Source organism: Gasterosteus aculeatus, chromosome 10, assembly GCF_964276395.1.
Source record: "Gasterosteus aculeatus chromosome 10, fGasAcu3.hap1.1, whole genome shotgun sequence".
Lineage (NCBI taxonomy): Eukaryota > Metazoa > Chordata > Actinopteri > Perciformes > Gasterosteidae > Gasterosteus > Gasterosteus aculeatus.
The window spans coordinates 18,464,872-18,487,459 of NC_135697.1; the positions used below are offsets into that span (position 1 = coordinate 18,464,872).

Genomic DNA, 22,588 nt, shown 5'->3' on the forward strand with positions numbered 1-22,588 from the left:
GAACCCTAAACACCACATGAAATAAACAGCATTAAATACATCTGCAATCATCTAAATACGATTGATATAAAATGAAAAACGGTGGTAATTAGACAACCAGGTTATTGTGAGTTTCTATTTTTGTCACATTAAAAGGCATTTTATACGTTACAAAAACCTGGCATTTTGTGTAGACTTTTTATATCCACTGTACATATTATGAAGATTTTAGAAGGCTCAATATGATATTAAACAAATACAGTAATACACAGAAAGTAATTAAATATTCACATCAGTTTATTACTTAATGTACAAAAACACACAAGGGCAATAAATATGAACCAAAGACAAATGAAATTAATAAAAAGACATGTATAAAAACAAAACATAAGTTAAATAAATAAAAAGATGAACAAAAACACATCAATAATTAAAGTTGCAAGCAGCGTTGGACGGGTCCTGCGTCTAAGAGTCAAACTTCATCTGTAACATCATTAAGGCGTAGAGGGCGCTATTGAGCCCAATCATTCCAATGATATCAGATAACTACATCTGACTAAATGTGTGTGAGCATGTTCAGTACCTCAAACACACCTTTGTTGTTTACTGGACACTAGAAAATGTGACTTCCTGTTACCAGTAGGTGGCGCTAGGACTTTGCTTCCACTTTGCCCGGAGTATCAACAAATATGTGACAATTGGAGAGGATGCGAACATGTGGAGTAGAGCTACAACGGTTTAGTTCTTCTTGGCGAAGTATCGAATTTGCCGCCGATTATCGAATTCTTACAATATTCACCGTGAAGCGATATCAAGGTCGGAAGTCTTTTCTGACACTTTGGAGAGTTTGGTCCTTTTGGAATTTTTCATTTCTAGGGGGCGCTATAGAGTGATGAGATGATGAGAAATGAGATATCTAATTTTTCACCAGCTCTGCTACGCAGAACACATGTTTGGCTTTTTGAATATGATAAAGCCCCCGAAATGCCAATATAATAATAATAATAATTCCTTCCACTGCGACTAGTCGAGGACCCTGAATATGAACAAAAACAGGGAAATCAATGAGAGAACATATAAAAAATGTTTATCTTTAAAAATCTTCCCGGAAAAACTTGAACTGTTGAGTAAACTCGTAAATCTGAATACAATTATGACAGAAACACAAGCAGTCAGCAGGCGGTCCTTCAAGGCGGTGATGGAGGAATGTGGGTAGACCAGCGTGTTGGAGGGAAACCTGTCAAAGTTCAGTCTTCAGTCCGCCAACAACCTGCCGGGGACTCAACTCGCTTTTCAGAAACTTCAGGAAGTCTTTGAGCTCTCGTCCCCCCTGAGGACACAATGATCAATAAAGAGACATCGACACATCGATCGGCTGGATTCTAATTGTCAAATGTTCTTAGGAAGGTTCCTCGCTGAGTGAAGTGAAGTGGAGGACGATGAGAGCGGTTCTATTCTCTAACGCCAAGTGTTTATATCTATATTCTATCTCTTTAGTACACACGAGACGTGAGCAGGTACTGTTTGTTGAACCCACATCCCTCCTGCCCCGATCCCCAATACCTGCCCCAGGTACGTCCCCACATGTAATAAAACACCACACACAACAATAAGGAAAGGAGCTTCAGTGCTTCCTTACTGAAGTAACGGTGACACATTTAAGCTGCAGTTTTACATGAAGCATCGGAGACGCTTCTTTGTAGCCGCCGCACACTGACGCCACCAACATGCGTCTCCGTCCATCACAACTACGCAGCTCAGTGAGTTGATTCACTAAACACCGCCTTGTCCTTTCCTAACTCCTCATCAAGTCTCCTAACCACCTTTCCTCGACTCCGCAACGTTTTCTTTGACAATTAAAATCCAGCCATTGTCTCCTTCCTCCCCACAGCAGCCAGGTAGATGGTTGTGTGTGTGTGTGTGTGTGTGTGTCCTCACCTCGTATCTGATTGGCTCCTCCTTCCTCCCCACAGCAGCCAGGTAGATGGTTGTGTGTGTGTGTGTGTGTGTGTCCTCACCTCGTATCTGATTGGCTCCTCCTTCCTCCCCACAGCAGCCAGGTAGATGGTCGGGTACCTGCAGAGACAGACGGAGATGGTGAGCATCTGATACGTCACACTGATTCCTGATAAGAGGCTCTCACCCCTGGACGTCGTATCCCAGAGGGACGTCGTTGTCGCCAGCGTTCATCTTGGCAACGATGATGTTAGGGTCAGAGGACAGCTGAGGACCAGAGGTCAAAGAGTCAGGATCAGGTCACAGGTTAGATTGCTTAGTTACGGTCATGGTTGCTCAGTTGTGACCCCGACACTGTGAAACATCACTAATACATCCTATAGTTCCTGTCCAGTAGCACCATAGATCACATTCATAGATCCACTACGTCTAGTAGGGAACCCAGATTCCTATCTGATGATGATCTACCGTCTCAGCAAGTTCTCTGTAGACCGGCTCCAGTTTCTTGCAGTGTGAACAGGACCGAGAGTAAAACTGGATCAAAACATCTTTCTCCTGATCATTGACGACGTCATCAAAAGACTCTGCAACAACCACCTGCAACACACAGAGGTCAGAGGTCAGTCTTTCCCCCACATCATATTAAATTACCCCCCTCCTCTTGAAAAAATGTTCCCGCCCGATAATATGAGCCTAAATGTCTGAGACAGACAGACACAGTCAGAGAGACAGTCAGACAGAGAAACAGACAGAGAGACAGACAGAGAGACAGACAGACACAGTCAGAGAGACAGTCAGACACAGTCAGACAGACAGACACAGTCAGAGAGACAGTCAGACAGACAGACAGAGAAACAGACAGAGAGACAGACAGACAGACAGAGAGACAGACAGACAGAGAGAGACAGTCAGAGAGACAGTCAGACACAGTCAGACAGACAGACACAGTCAGACAGACAGACAGAGAGACAGTCAGACAGACAGACAGACAGACAGACAGAGACAGTCAGAGAGACAGTCAGACACAGTCAGAGAGACAGTCAGACAGACAGACACAGTCAGACAGACACAGTCAGAGAGACAGTCAGACAGACAGAGAGACAGACAGAGAGACAGACAGACAGTCAGACAGACAGACACAGTCAGAGAGACAGTCAGACAGACACAGTCAGACAGACACAGTCAGACAGACACAGTCAGAGAGACAGTCAGACAGACAGAGAGACAGACAGAGAGACAGACAGAGACAGTCAGAGAGACAGTCAGACAGACAGACACAGTCAGAGAGACAGTCAGACAGACAGGGAGACAGACAGAGAGACAGACAGAGACAGTCAGACAGACAGACACAGTCAGAGAGACAGTCAGACAGACAGAGAGACAGTCAGAGAGACAGTCAGACAGACAGAGAGACAGACAGAGACAGTCAGAGAGACAGACAGACAGAGAGACAGACAGAGACAGTCAGAGAGACAGTCAGACAGACAGACACAGTCAGAGAGACAGACAGACAGAGAGCAGAAGGGTCACATAGTCAAAGGCATTTTATTTGACTTTACATAAAACCATTAAAACCACCCAAACACAAACACAAAGATTCGTCTCACACGTTCCTTCTGCCTCTGGCAAACAGACCTGAGCGTAGCTGAACATGTCAGGATAAACGTCTTATTCTCACCTTGACGGCATCAGTGTTTCTCTCGGGTATCGGTTCAGACTTTATGTAACGTTTGAGTCGACCTGCGAAGTAATCGTCCAGGAACCTCTGCAAGGACTGACCGTCCCTCCTGAAAGACAACAACCTGATTATTGAGCAATCATGTGAAAAGGTTTGGCCTGGTTTGGCCCAGTTACGTACGTGAACTCCTCTCTCATGGTGTACTTGTGGCCCAGTTTGGTCCGGATCGTAATGAACGGCAGCCCCCCCCCGTCGGATGTCCCCAGGCCAAAGTCTTCCTCCAGCTCGAACAGGAAGTCCTTCCTATTGGCTACGGAGAACGTCAGGCCACGCCCAGAAAATGTAGATGCCATCTTCATCACCCTGGCAACGAGACAAAGACCGCTAGTCCAGATTGTGTACATGTACGCGTGTTACTTGTGTGTGTGTGTGTGTTACCGGTTTCTCCAATAGTTGGACCCTTGGATGTTGCGATGATAGTCGAGGTCGTAGTAGGCTGTTAGCAGGTCCCGGACTCTTAGGGCGTCTCTGTTCTCCACCGTCATGTGAGGACACAGACCATGACTGCAGACAGACAAGTAGAGCCGGAGGTAGCCAACAGGTGCTGCTGTCATTGACTAATTCGGTGATTGAGTCTTACATGTTCTCTCTTATGAAGCGTCTCAAGGACCCGACGGTGAGGAAATCCTTAAAGACTACGACACTCTCCTCAAACTTATTGGAGAGTCTGGGAGGTCTGAACAGCAACACACTCCTGTAAAATACACCAACGGTGATGTAACGTCACTTTGTGTGACACACAGTAACTTCTTGTACTTCCTCGTCACATGACACAAGCAAAGCGCGTCGAGGTTCTGCCTGCTGGGGTCAGCGTTCGTACTCACTCAGACGTTACTCCGTGCTTCTCCCCCAGCTTCAGATCAGCAGCGTGGGCCAGTCTGAACTGTCCTCTCAGCAGAGCTGCAGCTCTCAGGAACTCTGCCAGCTGAGATCCGTCTGCCCCTGAAAACACACCTGAGACACACACACAGGTCAGTGGACGTGACACCACCGAAGGTGCTACGTAGCTTAGCATGACGTCTTATGATGGGAATTACAGCGATTAGTCGATGTAATCAACGATGTCGATTATGAAAAATTGTCAACGCAGATTTTTATAGTTGACGCGTTGTATATTATAAAAAGATTCAGAGCTACCGTTTCCCCATTCAGCGTTGCACTACACTACAGGAAGTGCTGGGGGCGCTATCGCTTCCATTGTCTACATGCACCAAGGAAAAGAAGAAGTTTATCAAGTAGAACGTGGGAGGGCTGAAAAGGTCTCATCAGCGAACCAAAGCCAACAGGACAACAGCAGAACAGCACAGCATCACCACGGCAACGCAGGGACGTAGAACTCAAGCACGTCTTCCCCTCATGGGTCAGTCTAGCTAACTAAAGTAACGCTAGTTAGTCAACTTATCGTAAGGAGAACAGAGCGTCTCGTGTAGGATGCTTGTAGTAAATCGGTGAATTATCACAGTAGTCTTTGTGTTTGTTCTGAAAAGTTGTATTTGCACTTTTCCTTTACTTTTAAACGTTTTGTATTACTATTTAATGCATTTATTATGATTACATTTTTATTAACTTGTACTTGAAGTTCAAATTCCAACATTGAGCAATCATTTTAATTTGCTATTGTAGGGAACTAAAAGGACGCGAAAGGGGCGTAACCATGGTGACATGGGGGTAAAAAGGTGTGAGAGATGTTATTGGATGGAAATAAACGGCCACACGTTGTAGCCAAAAGGAATTTGTTTGTTTCCACGCTCCTACACTGGTAAATAGTGGTTAGAATGGTCCATAGGTCGATATGGGGACGAATGTACACCCTGCACAGGGAATGTCCCACTACGTCATACAACACAGGTCAGGTGACATCATGTAACAGCAGGAACAAGTAACACGTGACATGCGACAGACCTACGACGCTGGCATCGTAGTGGTTGATGAAGGTCTGGAGGTCTTCTTCACTTTTCAGATGAATGGAGTCTGGTCCAGTCTGCTTCTTCATGTAGTGATAGATCCCATCTGAAGACACACATCTGTTTAATGAACCTGTTTATTTGTTTGTTTGTTTGTTGTTTGTTTTACCTGCGCTGCGAGGTCCATCGTAGGGGGCGGAGTCTCTTCCGTTCCTGAAGATCTTCAGGGTGGGATAACCAGACACCCCGAAACGACCACAGGTCTCTGAATGAGCTGTACAGTCCACCTGAGACACGCGAGAAAAGGAGACAGGAAGTGATGGGAAGAGACAGGTAAGACAGGAAGTGACAGGAGTGGACCTGTTGGGAAGGATGTTAGTTATGTCAACACTATGTGACATGTGTTTTGATGATGAAGATGATAATATGATGAAGAAGATAGTAAAGATTTGTGACGGAGATGATTACCTTGGCGAGCTGGACGGTTCCCTTCAGTCTGGTTGCTGCTTTCTCAAACTCTGGAGCTAATTTCTTACAATGGCCACACCTGAGTGAAGGGAAGGAAGGAGGTGAAGAAACAAAGGAAGGGAGGACAGGAGGGAGGGAACATGATAAACAATGAGATAGGAAGGAAGGATGGATGGATGGATTAAACACGTCATTATCTACGTCATAATATAACCTATCCGCTCACGAGCTAGCAATGCTAAAGCTAACCATCCCGTTACCATGGAGCGTAGAATTTCACCAGCATGGTCTCGTGCTCCGTTGCCAGGTAGTCGAAGTCTGCGTCACCGAGCGCGAGCACGTCCCTGCGCGAGGACACAGCGGCTGGAAAACAAGACAACAGCGCGAGCGTCACTGCGGCCGCCATGTTGCGGTGAAACGATGAAAACATGAATCGATGGAGACGATTCAAACGCGGCCGATTATCTCAGAACCTCCGCGCTGCACTCAGCGTCAGTTGAGGCTACGACCCTTCCGGTACCAGATTCCAAAATAAAAGTATTTCACCCTCAATTGGCAGATACATGATCGACTTATTAAAATGATAATCAAATGGTCATATTGTTTAACTCTTTTGTGCAAGTGACGCTTAGTCATCCTCTTTAACTTGGCAGAAGTTAGTACCCACCGGTACCGGAACAATGTTTTCTGATTGGTCTACAGCAGCAGTTACAGGTCACGTCACGTGGTCACATTGGTAAGATGTCGCTTATATTTACTAATGAATCTAAAGTCAACAGACGCATAAATGCAATATTTTATCAACTTAATGTTTTTGCAATTTTACAGGAAGGCAACAAATTGCTATTGTCAACATTTTAAAAATAACAATGTTCATTCTTTTCAAAGTAGGCCAACAATAAATGTTTTAATATAAAGAAATAATCCGGACTAATTTGAAATTAGTCCGGATTAGAAATGATTAACTTTTATTAAACTTTCGAAATTAGATCAATCATCGTTAACATTAAGACGGATAACTAGTGTTTATATGATACAATGGGATAAGATGACGTGATATTTTTTATATATTAATGACAAAATCAATGAGAAACGTGTAACAATGATTTATTGAAATATCATTCACATTCAATATGAATAAATATAGATAAAACCTCCAGTGACACTATGTTCATTAAGGCCGCTAGGAAACATGGAATTATTCAGTTAAACCCCGGTGCATCGTAGGAAGACTAAACCTCTCCAGTAACACTTCAGTAAGAATGGCAGCAGCTTTGTTTTATTTAACCAATGTTTTTGTAATTCAATTATTTCTGTAAACATCAACTGTCAAAAGAAATAAAGAAACGATAATCTCTAAAAATAACCGAAGGAATTTGAATTTGTCCAGTGACTCCAGCTCCAAACCCTGTTCACAGTGACCTGCCTGACTTGGTGGTGAGAAGATAAAGAATAAATAATGATGAGGTATAAATAAAGACGCCTCGGCTGGACCAGTCTATGCTCCAGATGTTCTCCGGTAGAACCCACCAGGTTCCTTCTCAAATACGTTCTAGGGCACCCAGAACCATCCAGTGAGTTCTGGTTGCGCTGCGATTGGATGAAACATCCTGAAGAACTTCACAATGAAGGACATCCGATCTGAGCTTCCCACTGTGATTGGTCTTTTGGTCTGCTTCTTATCTGCTCATTGGCTTTTCCTCTCAGGAACAGGAAGTGGACTTTTGTATGTTGGCAGAGTGGAAGAGATTCATCAGGTCTAAGAAACGGAGACTCACCTGGAAGAATCATATTTTCATGAACATCTTGACAATCACATACGACGGGACACCTGGACACTGAAGCCCCACCGCTCTCACCTGTTGGGCGGTCTTGTTTCCCAGCTGGGCGGAGACCCGCCTGAATGTTTTACGATTGGCTCCTCTCTGCTGACACGCTGTCAGGATGGCGCGGTCCACCTCGCTGCAGGAAGAGGTCAAAGGTCAGAGTTAAACTAAAAGCACTCTCAGTCCTGTTGTCACAGCGAACAGAGAACGGAGATTTGTCCCGTAAATGGATGTGTTGATGTAGGACACACTTGTACATACATACTCTACATGTACATTGAGATGCTGTTATTTCCGTCTTCACTTGTAGAAGCAATGTTAAACAGAGACACAATCAATAAAGGCAGATGTTCATTCCAGTTACACGATGTAAGCAAAGGACAAGTATTGATTATGTGTTATGGATCACTGATAATTAGCGTGTTAATCAATGCAAATATAGTGGCTGAGATTAATGAGGAAACCAAACCACCACTAGCTGCAGTCATTGTTAAGGAACTCTGAGAGTGGAGTACTTACTGTTACTTTTTTTTGTATTTTATATATTACGGCAGTTGGTTCATTTCCGGTTGGGCTTTTATTTTGACGGCAGGAAAACCGGAAGTGTGTAGTTAGAAGCGGGAGGAAAACTAAAGACGCTAAAGGTGAGAAGCTAATCAGTGTCCATATTTATTTTTCCTCTTAGATCATACGGTGTGTTCAGTTTAAGACTCCAGACCGATATTGAGGCGGGACGCTACAACCATGTAGGGTGGAGAGAGCGTAAAACAGACAGCGGTGCAGAGGAATTACCGGGAACCGCAGGGTTAGGGGTTCGAACCCCGGCTGCTCCGGCACTTGGTGGAGAGCTGAGAGCACATTGTCTAAAATACACGCTTTCTAAAGTCATTACTTGTTTTTCTCACCGCGTCCACACAACCACTTTCTCTCCCGTCGATGTCAGCAACATGTTTTTGGCGCCGACCGGTCGCTCTGCCTCCACAGGCATCCGATGCTCGATTCTCTTCCTGTGGCGGCGCAGAGGAAGATTCTGGGACACGTAATCCGTCTCTGAGCCGTGAAGCTGCCGGAAAAACGCCCAGAATTCCCGGTGCAGGTCGGCGTGTTGTCCGAGGAGCGACGAAATCTGAGAGCAAATTGGATTCAGTAACCACTTATGTTCATTGAGTTCAAACTTAACGTTCCTCCGCCCCCTCACCTGGACCATGTCCTCAGGTGAGGGGGCGGAGCTTCCCTGCAGCACCGACACCAACTGCTGGAACTGATCTGAGCTTTCTCCAAGGCTCCGCCCCAGTAGCCGCAAAAACCTCCGGCTGCGTTCAAACAGTCGCTGCTCCGTCAGCTGCAGAACAAACAGAAGAAGAGTGAAGGCCTGCAGGGCGCTGCGATGTGCAGCGATGTCAAAGTCACGTCACGGACCAGCCCGCAGCAGCGAGCCTGCCCTCGGTTCAGGAAGGCAGCGAAGTCTCTAAGCAGCTGAGGCCACGGGTGAAGGACACGGCTCAGTCCGCCGTAGAGGCGCTCTGCCGAGGACGAGCAGCAATCAAACACCTGCAGCAGCTGCTCCAACGCGCCGGGGCGAACCTGCACCGCCTCACACACCTGCACAGGTAACAGGAAGTGAGGACAAGCGAAAAGAAACATACACACAAAGGTCATTAAAACCGGTCTCACTCGAAGCAGATAGTCCTCAGCAAACACCTCGTCTTCCTCGGTCCGCTTCTGGTCCTCTTCATCCTCTGAGGCCTCCTGCAGGCACAGACACACACTGTCACCGACATCCTAAATCTGTTTGAGGTATGAAATCGTATTCATTCAGACCTGCAGCAGAAGGAAGGACTCATCTGAGGACGTCTCTCCATCATCATCGCTATTTGCTGCACATGGCGTCCGTGTCACTTCCTGTTCCTTCTCTGACTCCGCCTCCTCTGGGTTAGCGGAGAGTTCACTTCCTGTTGAGCTGTGTGATGATTCAGAGAGAACCAGGAGGACATCAGTGTGTTCCTCAGCCTCCTCTTCATTTTTCGTGCTTATGACATCGCTCTCCTGCCCCACACCCTGAGGGGAGGCGTGGCCTTCAGGAGGAGTCGTTACAGCCTCAACGCCCCCGCTGGCTTCTCTCCCGTTCAGTTCTTCAGCAGGTAGAACAGACTTCCTCCTCAGGCTGGTAAGGGTCTGAGAGTGACCTCTGATTCGCTCTCTGATCGTCATGGTGACTGGTGAGGCAGTGACAATGACATCAGGGGCATCAGTCCTGCTAAAGAGGAGGCGGCGGAGGAGGATTCCATGACTGGGCGCTCGGGGAGGGGAGGAGCCAACCTTTGGGTCAGGGACAGGGGAGGACCATACCCGTTGGTCAGTGAGGGGGGTCGAGTCAGGAAGAGAGGCGGGAGGGGGAGTTCGGGGGAGGGGTTGCTGCAGCACAAAGCCGATGCGCCGGAAGTCAAGGTTTTTGGGGAGGCGGGGGGGGTAACTGGTCCCTGGGGGGAAGCTGTAGGTGTCAGAGGAAGCGCGGCGGAGGGTCAGGTGAGTCTGGCAGGAGGGCGGGGCATTGGAGGCGGAGCCAGACTGGCTGTTATTGTCTTTGATGGAGGTAAAGATGGCAGGAAGGCTTCTCTGTGAACGGGAAGCCTTTATTAATACTATTGTTATTGTTTTTAAAATTTGACATTATGATTCTATTTTGAAATTATGGTTTTAATTGTGGTAAGTTTTATTTTGAAATGGTACATCATTGTTTTTCTTAGACGTTTATTTTGAAATGATGCTACACAGGAAGTGATGTACCATCAGCCACAGGGGCATGGCCTCTTCCTCTCTCTCAACTGGGGGGCGCTGCTCCCTCGGGTCCACCTGCCGGCAGGCCACCAGCATCGGCCACACAACCCGCTGATACCTGAAGGCCTGCAGAGCACATCGGGTCACACAGAGTCCAGCAGAGACCAGTACCAGCAGCTCTATGTCAGCGTTACCTTGACGATGTTGTCGGGGGAACCAGGTCTGCAGCACTGCAGTATTCTCCGTCGGACCTGGACCAAAGTCTTCCTTAGCAGGAACTGAGAGACCAGCTTTGTCGGGTCACATGACCCCTCCATGTTCCTCAGGCCGAGAACCAAGAGGCTGACACACACAAACACACACATCTTAGAGCTTAGCTTCCTCCGTGCGACGGTTTTTGTTGGGATTCCCGGAGGTCTTTCTCGTGAGCTCATGAACATCCCGGTAACAACCAGCGAAGTTACTAACTTTTCTTCTTTCCTCTGTGGAATTACTGGACATTCTAGTCGAAGGTGCGCTCACCTTTACTCACGCGGTGAGGCGCCGTAGGAGCAGAAAATGGGTCGGCTCGTTAGTGCGACTCCGCAAGCGCTGCAGATTTGAGCCCATCAGGGGCTCACGCCTCTGTGTCACCCTGCCCTCCCCCACCAGCAACAACCCTCTCTATTCTGGAGAGAGACGTAAACGGGATCTTTAAAAGACAAAACCCTCGCAAAGGAGCCAGTCCGGACTTTGTTTCCCCCACACCCTGAAGCATTGTGCTGACCAGCTGTCTCCGGTGTTCACTGACATCTTCAACACCTCCCTGGAGACATGCCACGTCCCAGCCTGCTTCAAGGCCTCCACCATCATCCCTGTCCCCAAGAAGCCCAGGATCACAGGACTCAATGACTACAGGCCCGTCGCCCTGACCTCTGTAGTCATCAAGTCTTCTGAACAGCTAGTCCTGACCCACCTGAAGTCCCTCACCGACCCCCTCCTGGACCCCCTGCAGTTCATCTGTAGATGGGTCCTCAGGGTTCCATCCTGGGTCCCCTCCTCTTCTCTCTCTACACCAACTCTCTCGGCTCTGTCATTCGCTCACATGGCTTCTCCTACCACAGCTACGCCGATGACACCAACTAATTCTCTCCTTCCCTCACTCGGATCTCTGCCTGTCTGACTGACGTCTCTCAGTGGATGTAGATACACGCTCTACAACATCAGGAGAACACGTCCTCTTCTCACTCAGAAGCAGGTACTGATTCAGGCTCTTGTCGTCTCCCTCCTGGACTACTGTAACTCTCTCCTGCTGGTCTCCTGCTACCACCATTCCACCTCTGCAGCTCATCCAGAATGCAGCAGCTCCACTGGTCTTTTACCTTCCTAAGTTCTCCCTCACTCCTCCGCTCCTCCGCTCTCTTCACTGGTACCGGTGGCTCATCCAGTTCTAAACACTGGTGCTCACGTACCGTGCTGTGAATGGATGGGGTTCAGCTTACATCCAGGACATGGTCCAACCCGACGTGGATCACAGACTTCCTGTCTGACAGGAAGCAGCGCGTGAAGCTGGGGAAACATGTCTCAGCCTCTCGGACCATCAGCACCGGTTCCCCCCAAGGCTGCATTCTTTCCCCTCTGCTCTTCTCCCTGTACACCAACAGCTGCACCATCACCCACCAGTCCGTCAAGCTCCTGAAGTTTGCGGATGACACCACCCTCATTGGACTGATCTCTGGTGGGGACGAGTCCGCCTACAGGTGGAGTCTGACCATCTGGTGTCGTGGTGCAGCCAGAACAACCTGGAGCTCAACGCTCTAAAGACAGTGGAGATGGTTGTGGATTTCCAGAGGAGCAGAGCCCCACCCTCCCCCATCACCCTGTGTGACTCCCCCGTCACTATTGTGGATTCCTTCCGTTTCCTGGGCTCCATCATCACCCAGGACCTCAAGTGGGAGCTGAACATCAGCTCCATCAGCAAGAAGCCCAGCAGAGGTTGTTCTTCCTGAGGCAGCTGAAGAAATTCAACCTGCCAAAGACGATGATGGTCCACTTCTACACGGCCATCATGGAGTCCATCCTCTGCTCCTCCATCAGCGTCTGGTACGCTGCAGCCACAGCCAAGGACAAGGGCAGGCTGCAGCGTGTCCTCCGCTCTGCAGAGAGGCTGATCGGCTGCAATCTGCCGTCCCTGCAGGACTTGTTCGCTTCCAGGTCTCTGAAGCAGCTAAAAAGATGGTAGCCGACCCCTCTCACCCCGGACAAAACCTGTTTGTGCCCCTTCCATCTGGCAGAAGGCTGAGGTCCATCAGGACTAAGACCTCCCGCCACACCAACAGTTTCTTCCCGTCGGCAGTCGGGCTCATCAACAGAGCCGGTCCCCCACTGACTGACTATAACATCCCACCGGTCACTTTCACTTGTCACTCGCTGGTGCACTATATTTTGATCTTTTTATCCTTTATTTTTAAATTGTTTATTCTATATCCCATAGCCTTATATTTTATACCGTGAAGTCAAATTGTAAATGTCTTGTCTTACTGTCTGATGTTATGCTCCAACCGCCAAATCAAATCACATTCCTTGTATGTCTGACATATTTTGGTAATAGATGTTCCTGATCAATACATATATGCTGCTGTCAGTCACTAGTGTGTGTGCGTGCATGCGTGCGAGTACCAGTCCTCAGCAGCAGTGAAAGCAGCCGTCCTGCGGGGGCAGTAGAGGTCTGGGTCCAGGCTGGCACAGGGCAACAGCTCTGGGTACAGGAAGACCGGACGGGTGGCAAAAAGCCACGAGAGTTCAGCAGGAAGAACAGGGAAACGCCGCACTACACACAGATACACAACATCTCCTTTCACATGGTCATCGTCATAGCGATTGGGACTAGATGGAGCATGAGACAATGTGGTTTGGGACTACGTGAAGGTGGACAGGTGGACTCACGGTTTCCTCTGCAGTCTGGCGGGTGGAGCTGCTGCTGGTAGGTGATGGGGTTCTTCTGAAGCTCCTCCAGTAGCTGCAGAGCTCCCTGCAGGTTAGGGGCTCTGAAGACGCTGCAGAACCCAAGACGTCCCGAAGACATCAGCAGCTGACCCCTCTGAGCTAACAGCTCCAACTCAAACTGAGGAGAGAGACCGGGTCAGCCAATCAGATCGCACTGTGAGCCTGGTGTGTGTGTGTGTGTGTGTGTGTGTGTTACCAGGAACTGTTTGGTGGTCTCAGCCTCACTCTGCAATTTGGCCACAGGTGAACTCAGCAGGTGAATCTGAGTCAGCAGCTGGACGTGCTGAGTGACAGAAGAGAGACAATCAGTGTCCACCTTCAATAAACACCTACCGTTATACCAGTGGGGCACCGCCTGAAATTAACCCCCACCCTCCTAAAACAGTCCGGAATTACACACTAAAATAAGAATTGCACAGGCATGTGCTCGCAATAGAAACTAGGAGGAAGAACCAACCTGCTGAAGCTGCTGCTGCAGGCGGCTCCTCTGTGGTCCACTCAGCCTCAGACAGTGTGGTTCTGGGTTGTGTGTCGGCAGCCCGAGGTCTCGCCTCTTTCTCATCAGCGCAATCTGCTGCTTCACCGTACGCAGCTCTGTGATTGGTTCCTCCTCCTCTACTGGACCTCTGTGATGAGGGCAGAAGGTCGGAGGGTCTCGGTGAGGTCTCAGTGTGAGTCTCTGTGTGGGTCTCTGTGTGGGTCTCTGCGAGGGTCTCAGCGAGGGTCTGTGGGGGTCTCAGTGTGGGTCTCAGCGAGGGTCTGTGGGGGTCTGTGGGGGTCTCGGTGAGGGTCTCTGTGTGGGGGTCTGTGTGGGGGTCTGTGAGGGTCTCGGTGAGGGTCTCTGCGAGGGTCTGTGGGGGTCTGTGTGTGGGGGTCAGTGAGGGTCTCGGTGAGGGTCTCTGCGAGGGTCTGTGGGGGTCTGTGGGGGTCTCGGTGAGGGTCTCTGTGTGGGGGTCTGTGTGGGGGTCTGTGAGGGTCTCTGCGAGGGTCTCTGCGAGGGTCTGTGTGTGGGGGTCAGTGAGGGTCTCGGTGAGGGTCTCAGTGTGTTACATACGAGTTGTGCTCCTGATCGGTCTGTGTTTGAACACACTCTTCCTGTGGCTCCTCCTCTTCCTCATGGCCTCCATCTTCTACATCCTGCCCCGCTACAAGGTCTTCTTTCAACTGAAATCCAGATGCGATCTCTGTGATTGTTGGACATTTTGTCTTGTGGTAAATGGACTGTACTTGTACAGCGTTTTTCAGCGCTTTAACACAACATGACATCATTCACACCCTGATGACAGGAGAACCACACACACAGCTGCCCATCAGTAACTAACATTCACACTGTAGCCGCAGCTTGTTAGTCTGTCTATGAAGTGAACATCCACGCTGCAGGTGTATTCTGGGATATTTTAACCTCCTCTACTGGGCTGTGAACATCCCAGTTTGTGATATTTCTTGTGATTGTATTGTTAGCCGTCATGATGTGGAGCGTGCTCGTCCTAAGGCTCCACCCACTGGCCCTAAGGCTCCACCCACTGGCCCTAAGGCTCCACCCACTGGCCCTAAGGCTCCACCCACTGACCCTAAGGCTCGACAGACTTATTCTAATGCTCCACCCACCGGTCATGTTGCTCCTCCCACTGGTCCTAAGGCTCCACCCACTGGATCTTGTTACCTAGGACAGACCCAGCTGTGTCCATCTGTTTACAGTGTTTAAAGACTCACCGTTTCAAACAGCTCCTCCATCAGCTCATTCACCTCCTTCTCTGCAGCACAAACACCGTAAGATCATTAATAACGATGCCATTGAATATGAACATTTGATGATTTGGTCTCACTGACTGGTGATGCGGACAGCCTTGTCGTCACGGTAATCCTCCACATCGGGTTCATCGGTGTCGGCCAGGAAGTTGTACTCTGGATCATCTTCGTCATCACATTCCTCTAGAAGAGTGAGAAGAAAATGTCAAAGCATGAGTCGCCATTATTACTCGCTCCAGCCAATCCACAGACGGGGTTTGTAACCAATCAGGTGTAGAGACCATGGTGACTGGCTCCGCCCCCTCACTGTCAAAAAGAACGACAGCGAGCGCGTAGAAAACACCTTTGAGCGCGAGCAGAGATTCTCCTCGCGAGCAACGAAGTTCACGCTCCGCGGACGTTTGATTTACGCGCATCAACCTGATTCGCGCTCTTGAATTTTGACAGTGATTTGCCGCCGTACAAGGACCCCCAGACTGATGGTGAGATGGAGCGGGGACCCCCTTTCCAAGGGGTTTGGACCACCATCTTTTACTTTTGAGCTCTTTAGACGTGAGCATAAACGCGATCTGATTGGCTGGTGCCCGTGACGTCGTATGTGAGTGAGAGCTGCTGTGGGACTGAAAGACAACGTCTCCTCCACCCAATTATCCGTTTACTACAACATGTTGGATTCATGTTAATGTGTATTTAAAAGACAATGAATACAATTCTGAAAAATTGGTTGAAAAAGACAAAATAGATAAATAAAATTGTCTTATCAACCATAAAGGTTCTACGGACCCCTTGTTGAAGACCTCTGCTTTAAATCACTGCACACACACACACACACACACACCTTCGTTTTCCATGTCTGATGTCATCAGGCCCCTCAGCCAATCAGTCCAATCCCTGTCCTCGTGGGCGGAGCTAGACTCATACATGTCGGGTGTGATGTCTGGAGCTCGGAGCTCCGCCTCCAACCGGCCGAGTGGGACGTCACGTAGAGGACGTTTGGAGCGAGTCCGGTACGCCATCAGACTCACCTCAGACTCAGGCAGAGGCTGACAGACACATAATCAATGAAATACATCGATAGAGGATTTAGAACACAACAATGGTGCAGTCTGAAGGTTCTCCTGACCCGTCCTCAAGACCCAACTAGTACATTGTCAGTGTTGTACCTGGTAGGGTTCCACACACACAGCCAGTTCCTCCTCCACAGCATGGAGTCTCTCCAGGAAGGTGGTATCAGGGACCGCTTTGGTTGGAGGAACATTGGGAGGAGGGGGCGGGCCCATTGAGACAGACTCTGTCCTCAAACGTCTGGAGCGGCTCCGGGAAGTCTGTGTTGTCACGTGACAAAGGTTCAACCAACCAGGGCAGAGAGAAGGTGGCTTTCCGAGCCGTTATGATGATGAGTTACCTGCCAGGGGCTGCAGCTGTCCTCCTCCAGTCTGCTCAGCCGAGTTCCTCGGGGAGAAGAAGCGGAGCTCTCCATGTCGCTCTCCTGAAAGGTCTGCAGACACAGCCGTCGATCAATCGTCAGTACGAACCTGTGCAGCAGCCCATCAGAGCAGAGCCTCACGTCTTCTGCCGTCTCCTCCTCCTCGTCTTCCTCATCAGGGTGGTACTCTTCATCAGAGGAGTCTTCTTCAGCCAAATGGATGTCCATGAACTGAGGAGCCTGAAGACGGATAAAAAGAGAAAGAGGAACAGCCTCGTTTGATGATGCAAAGAAAACACCACGCGCGCTTTACAGCGTCCTCAAAGATGAGAAGCAGCAATGTGAACTAAACATGATCAATTCAACACTCGCCTTTAATTGGTAATCAATCATAATATCTCATTTAATCTTGGATCTTAATTCCTCTTTCAATTCATGTTGAGCAACAACTACATTTTGTTAGAAACAACTTGCTTGTCTCAGTGTACATTCGTTAATTATGCTGACAATTATTTTTTCTCGCATTAATGCAGTCTCACAAAACGATTGACCGTCAGTGGTAGCGCTGTCACGATATCGTTACAATAAACATTTATTGAGATATTATTGCAATTTATTAGACCATTTTATGCCACTGATGACAATATCATCGCATATAGTAATAAAAGTACGCTATTTCGGGCGGAGCATTGTGCGGGGCATCGGGCGGGGCATCGGGCGGGGCATCGGGCGGGGCATCGGGCGGAGCATCGTGCGGGGCATCGGGCGGGGCATCGGGCGGAGCATCGGGCAGGGCATCGGGCGGAGCATCGGGCGGGGCATCGGGCGGAGCATCGGGCGGAGCATCGGGCGGAGCATCGGGCGGAGCATCGGGCGGGGCATCGGGCAGGGCATCGGGCGGAGCATCGGGCAGGGCATCGGGCGGAGCATCGGGCGGGGCATCGGGCGGGGCATCGGGCGGAGCATCGTGCGGGGCATCGGGCGGGGCATCGGGCGGGGCATCGGGCGGAGCATCGGGCAGGGCATCGGGCGGAGCATCGGGCGGGGCATCGGGCGGAGCATCGGGCGGAGCATCGGGCGGAGCATCGGGCGGAGCATCGGGCTCGGTGCGATGCTGTCGGGTTGGAGGAAATGTGTCCGGTGCGCCGCGGGGAGGTTTAACCCGGGGCTTCGACCGCCGGCAGGGAGAGACGGAGCGGCTCGGTGCCGCTAACAATCGGCCGGCCCGGAGGAACGCAGGGCGGCTAACTTTAAATATCACATTACAGGTCATTCAGCAGACGCTTTTATCCGAAGCGACTTACATCACATTTTAAACCCACGGATTTTTCACATTTTTGCCCAGGGAGCAATTAGGGGTCAGGTGTCTTGCTCAGGGACACTTCGACATGGAACATATTAAAAGTTTCACCTTGTTGACGTCACTCGTCTTCTTGATGGGGGAAATGTTCCAGGCTGGAATCACCTGAGAGACAGACAGGAAGTGAGGCGGACCAGTAAGGGGACAGACTGAAAAGGACAGACAGATAGACAGACAGATATGTCTCACCACTCCTTTCTCCACGACTTCTTTAAACTTGGATCGAGTCATTTTGGGTTCCTGTAGAATAGAAACATAATAGAATGAGAACATTTGAATGATTCAAACTGAGCACTCTGATTGGACGACAGTCGGAGGGACTCACAAAGGCGGGGACGGCCTCTGTCTCGTTGATTGCAGCTTTCATCATGGCCACCACATGTTCATTGGTGATCACTTCCTGTAGATCAGAGGTCATGCATATTATAGTATTAATAATAATAGTGATTATAGTAGAACTGCTTTCTGATTAGATGAACTTACATGGATGATGTTTCTAACGTTCACAGTGGTGAGGTTGTGCTGTTTGGACTTGGTCTCCAGTGATTGGTCGAGCTGCCTGTCAATCTCGACCTCGGCCCCTGCCTCCTCCTCCTCCTCCTCCTTGCTGTCTGAGGCTCCACCCTCCTCTTCTTCCTCCAGTGTCAGCTTCCTCCTCTTCTTCCTCACCGCTCTCCTCCTCGGTGCCTTCACCGGCCTGTCCTCTGTCAGACAGACAGAGACAAGGTCAGCGAGAAAGACAGACAGAGATCTTTTACGCACCAGCATATCCCATCATGAATTGCAGGCCGATGAAGATTGAGTTGATCTTATTCAAGTACTGAAATGAAATATCTGCCCACAGAAGTGTTATAATAGGATCACATGTTAGTTTATAAAATCACTGAAGTTACGTGACGTTGGTGACCAATGTGTTTTAAATACAAATAAAAAACAAGAGAAGAAACTGCTCTTATAACACTTTATTCGGGCAGAAATGTGAAATGTTCTTCTCTCATTGTGCATTATATCATGCTCTAAAAGGTAAACCTGACCTTTCTTACACGTTTTTATCCAGTTATAAAGCTTTTACTGTCAAGCCCAGCCAGTTGCTAAGCAACGGGACAGGAAACACAAACAGGAAATCCCCCCGTAGCCTTCTAGGTGAAGCCTATGTGGTCGTTGACCTCAAAGGCAGAGCTCCTTGAAGAATGCAGCCGCTGAAATGAGACACTGCTACAGAAAGTACACACAAGTCTGTGTGTGTTTGTGTGTGTTTGTACCCATGGTGATGACTAGTCTGGAGTCGGTCGTGTCTTCCTCCACCAGCAAGTACCCCCCTCCCACCTGCCCCTCCTCCTGAGTGGCGCTCCCTGCAGCGGCTGGGGGAAAAGCATCATGGGAGGTGAGCTGAGGACTGCAGCGGGGCGCTCTGAGGCTCCGGGTGGACGGGCTGAGTCGGAGGAGTTTGCGTGCGGCACACATTGTGCAGAAACATGACCTGTGAAAAAATGGGGAGACCATGACGAGCATCAGAACAGGAAAGAAAAGGGATTTAAGGCGGATGCTTGTTGGTACCAGACGGGCTGGTCTGAGTACGTGACAAACTGCTGATTACTGGGACTTAGACACACATTGGGCCCCTTAGAACTCATTCAGCAGGGTTTAAATTGTGCAGCCTACCCAGGTATTGTTGCTGACCATGTCCATCCCTTTATAACCCCAGTGTGCTTCCACCAGGATGATGCACCATGTCACAAAGCTCATATCATCTCAGACTGGTTTCTAGTGCTGGAACGGGACATTCACATCATAGATCTGCAGCAACTGCGTGATGCTGTCACCTCAATATGGAGCAACATCTGTGAGGAACGTTTCCAACACCTAGTTGAAAGTACAACTCCAAGAATTAAAGGCAGTTCGAAAGGCAAACGGGCTCCACCCTAACTAGCAAGGTGGACCTGAAAAAGTGGCCGGTGAGAGTGTAATTACATTTGTATACGAGTACTTTGGTTTAAGACATTATTGATGAGCCACTTGTTGACATAATGACTGTATAACTGTTGGTTATGTGATGAATTAAGTTAATCATTATCGCTCGTGCCGGCTAACAGCTAGCTTGTAAGAGCGGAGTTACTTTGTTTTGATCATGATGTCTGCTCTCTAGCTAGGATGCTAACACCTTACTAGCCGGCTAGCTTGACACCGTTAACAGAGGCCACACGAGCTGGCGCCGGAGAGCCGGTCCGAGTTATCACGTTCCGGTCCTACGCTCTCTTTACGGATACGTTGACTCTCATTTAAATCCAGTTTAGCGGTAAAGTCCGGTTCCGAGCTGCAGAAACCCACTTACCCGCCACAACGATGAGATGCTGCTGATATCCGGCCGTGCGTGATTACGTAATGTGACGTCATTAAAAAAAAAAACATTGTTGAAAAAATTACCTCCTAAAGTCTATTCCTAACCACTAACCTTTGACCTCTGTGGAAAATGTCACAGGGTCAAGGGAAGATGGTTAGGAGAGTTGACGAGGAGTTAGAAAAGGACACCGCGGTGTTTAGGGAATCGACTCCACTCCCACTAAGCTACGTAGATTTGATGGACGCATGTTAGTGACGTCAGGGGGCAGCCGCCACAAAGAAGCGTTTTAGATGCCTTCACGTGTTCGCTGTAGCTTGGGTCTGAAAGTCGCCAGGCTGCATCCGAGCCCGGGGCTTGGAAGCAATGTGACGTTCTCCAGCTCTTTCTTGCTCGGTGTGTCACGTGTTTAGCTGTTCCTCTGCCTCCCTACGGATAAATAAATAAGATAAGATAATACATTGGTGAGTTAGAAAGCTCAGTCGTTAGCCGCTGTAGTGGAAGCACACGGTTCACCACCAACCAAGTCACGTTTCAAACCGCTTCTCCCCACTCAGCGACGCTGAGAAGCCACCTCTGGTGATCGGTAGCTCCATTCCGAGGACCGTGAAGAGAAACCAGGGACCATAGTTACATGTGTGCCGGGGGCCATTAAACTGCTGGCTACGGATAAACGTAAATACAGTAAGATTGTAATACATGTCGGCGGTAATGACTCCCGATTACGCTGCTCGGAGGTCACTAAAGTTAATGTGGAATCGGTGTGTACATACGCTAAAACAATGTCGGACACCGTAGTTTTCTCTGGCCAGTGACGTCATGTACAGCCGCATGTCGTCATTCCGCCGCTGGTTGTCGAGGTGGTGCCCAGTAAATAATGTGGGCTTCGTTGATCACTGGAAGACGTTTTGGGGAGACCTGGTCTGATTAGGAGGGACGGCATCCATCCCACTTTGGATGGAGCTGAACTTCTTTGTAAGAACCTGACCCAGTTTCTTAGTGGACTTGATCCACGAGGCTGGTTTCAGTCTTTCGCAACCAACCAATAATCCAGCCGGTTCTCTTATGGCGACTTTGGCGTTCCACCAAATCAGAAGGATCTAGGCTAGTTTGGCAAGACACCTGCTGCTGCCATCATTATTATTTTAAATAATGTCATCATAAACCAACATTACCCTCTCATAAAGTCTTTGTGCTTCCCTCCCCACAGGCATCTGTGGATGATGGTTCTGTCTGATGGTGGTTCTACGTGATCGTGATTCTGTCTGATGGTGGTTCTGTCTGATGGTGGTTCTACGTGATGGTGGTTCTATCTGATGGTGGTTCTACGTGATGGTGGTTCTACGTGATGGTGGTTCTACGTGATGGTGGTTCTGTCTGATGGTGGTTCTGTCTGATGGTGGTTCTACGTGATGGTGGTTCTGTCTGATGGTGGTTCTACGTGATGGTGGTTCTGTCTGATGGTGGTTCTACGTGATGGTGGTTCTGTCTGATGGTGGTTCTGTCTGATGGTGGTTCTACGTGATGGTGGTTCTGTCTGATGGTGGTTCTGTCTGATGGTGGTTCTACGTGATGGTGGTTCTGTCTGATGGTGGTTGTCCCTGCAGTGGTCCTGCACAAATAAATACACAAAGACACAGAACTTGCTTCGCTCCCTTTGACGTGTGATTATGAACTAACTGTACATTTAGAGCCAGGAGGAGAACCACGTAGCGTGGACATATTTACAGTTAAACAGCTTGTATGCAAGAAAAGACCAAGAGGCCTTTCATACAAGTTAATATTGTGTTTGCTGTTGCGATTTTTTAAGACAATATTGATGGAATCTCCTCTGCCTTCACGGTGCGTTCACCCCAAAAGCGAAGCGCCTGGAAGGGGGCGTGGCTTATCTCCGTCACGTGGCTCCGTAAAGACACTTAACGTTTCCGCCATGGTAATAAATAACCACAATGTCTGCTCTTTATTTGTTGTGTGAATTACGCAAACGGTGTGTTCGGGTTCATGACGTCACCGACTCCTCCAGGACGCGCGTCTGGATGACTGCGGCTTCAGGCGGACCAGCAGCCGGTCTGATGACCCGC

At 49.1% G+C, this 22,588-nt stretch overlaps 2 protein-coding genes and 1 long non-coding RNA gene across 5 annotated transcripts; 1 reads left to right on the top strand and 2 right to left on the bottom strand.

The window, feature by feature from the left end:
• Positions 1-258: 258 nt before the first annotated feature.
• Positions 259-6,738, bottom strand: LOC120826759 (protein disulfide-isomerase A3). 2 transcript variants are annotated; one of them, XM_040189300.2, is made up of 13 exons: positions 6,306-6,738; positions 6,046-6,124; positions 5,747-5,864; positions 5,576-5,683; positions 4,498-4,627; positions 4,254-4,367; positions 4,052-4,177; positions 3,794-3,976; positions 3,614-3,722; positions 2,404-2,532; positions 2,123-2,202; positions 1,998-2,055; positions 259-1,309 (listed from the first exon to the last, which is right to left on the bottom strand). In XM_040189300.2, exons 1-13 carry the CDS (start codon positions 6,473-6,475, stop codon positions 1,220-1,222), a joined length of 1,494 nt encoding a protein of 497 aa, XP_040045234.1. In that variant the 5' UTR covers positions 6,476-6,738; the 3' UTR covers positions 259-1,219. The 2 variants fall into 2 exon arrangements, with proteins under 2 accessions (XP_040045234.1, XP_077937216.1); XM_078081090.1 differs by having other exon boundaries at positions 1,918-2,055.
• LOC144383499 (uncharacterized) lies at positions 5,771-7,457 on the top strand. Its single transcript, XR_013450921.1, has 2 exons — positions 5,771-5,910; positions 6,353-7,457. It is a non-coding gene; the product is annotated as an uncharacterized LOC144383499 (long non-coding RNA).
• Positions 7,137-21,317, bottom strand: gon4la (gon-4 like a). Of its 2 annotated transcripts, XM_078081080.1 has the most exons (26): positions 20,502-21,317; positions 19,432-19,649; positions 18,653-18,873; positions 18,495-18,569; positions 18,359-18,409; positions 18,221-18,274; positions 16,951-17,049; positions 16,789-16,881; positions 16,547-16,708; positions 16,222-16,426; positions 15,465-15,566; positions 15,348-15,388; positions 14,689-14,798; positions 14,092-14,260; positions 13,831-13,917; positions 13,575-13,752; positions 13,308-13,458; positions 10,844-10,991; positions 10,659-10,775; positions 9,693-10,487; positions 9,546-9,620; positions 9,291-9,473; positions 9,070-9,213; positions 8,777-8,997; positions 7,905-8,007; positions 7,137-7,823 (listed from the first exon to the last, which is right to left on the bottom strand). In XM_078081080.1, the coding sequence occupies exons 1-26, from the start codon at positions 20,576-20,578 to the stop codon at positions 7,749-7,751; spliced, it is 3,954 nt and encodes a 1,317-aa protein (XP_077937206.1). In that variant the 5' UTR covers positions 20,579-21,317; the 3' UTR covers positions 7,137-7,748. The 2 variants fall into 2 exon arrangements, with proteins under 2 accessions (XP_077937206.1, XP_040045204.2); XM_040189270.2 differs by having other exon boundaries at positions 18,221-18,409.
• Positions 21,318-22,588: the final 1,271 nt, after the last annotated feature.

Bases quoted from the DNA above. Each gene is read 5' to 3' on its own strand.
- LOC120826759 (XM_078081090.1), bottom strand. From the start codon at position 6,475: ATGTTTTCATCGTTTCACCGCAACATGGCGGCCGCAGTGACGCTCGCG. The intron at 3,723-3,793 runs GTACGTAACTGG...GTTGTCTTTCAG, and splicing joins ACCATGAGAGAGGAGTTCAC to GAGGGACGGTCAGTCCTTGC. The intron at 1,310-1,917 runs GTGAGGACACAC...TTGTGTCCTCAG, and splicing joins AGGAGCCAATCAGATACGAG to GGGGGACGAGAGCTCAAAGA.
- gon4la (XM_040189270.2), bottom strand. From the start codon at position 20,578: ATGTTTTTTTTTTTAATGACGTCACATTACGTAATCACGCACGGCCGG. The intron at 10,776-10,843 runs GTAACGCTGACA...TGTGCTCTGCAG, and splicing joins CCCCCGACAACATCGTCAAG to GCCTTCAGGTATCAGCGGGT. The intron at 8,998-9,069 runs GTGAGGGGGCGG...ATTTGCTCTCAG, and splicing joins CACCTGAGGACATGGTCCAG to ATTTCGTCGCTCCTCGGACA.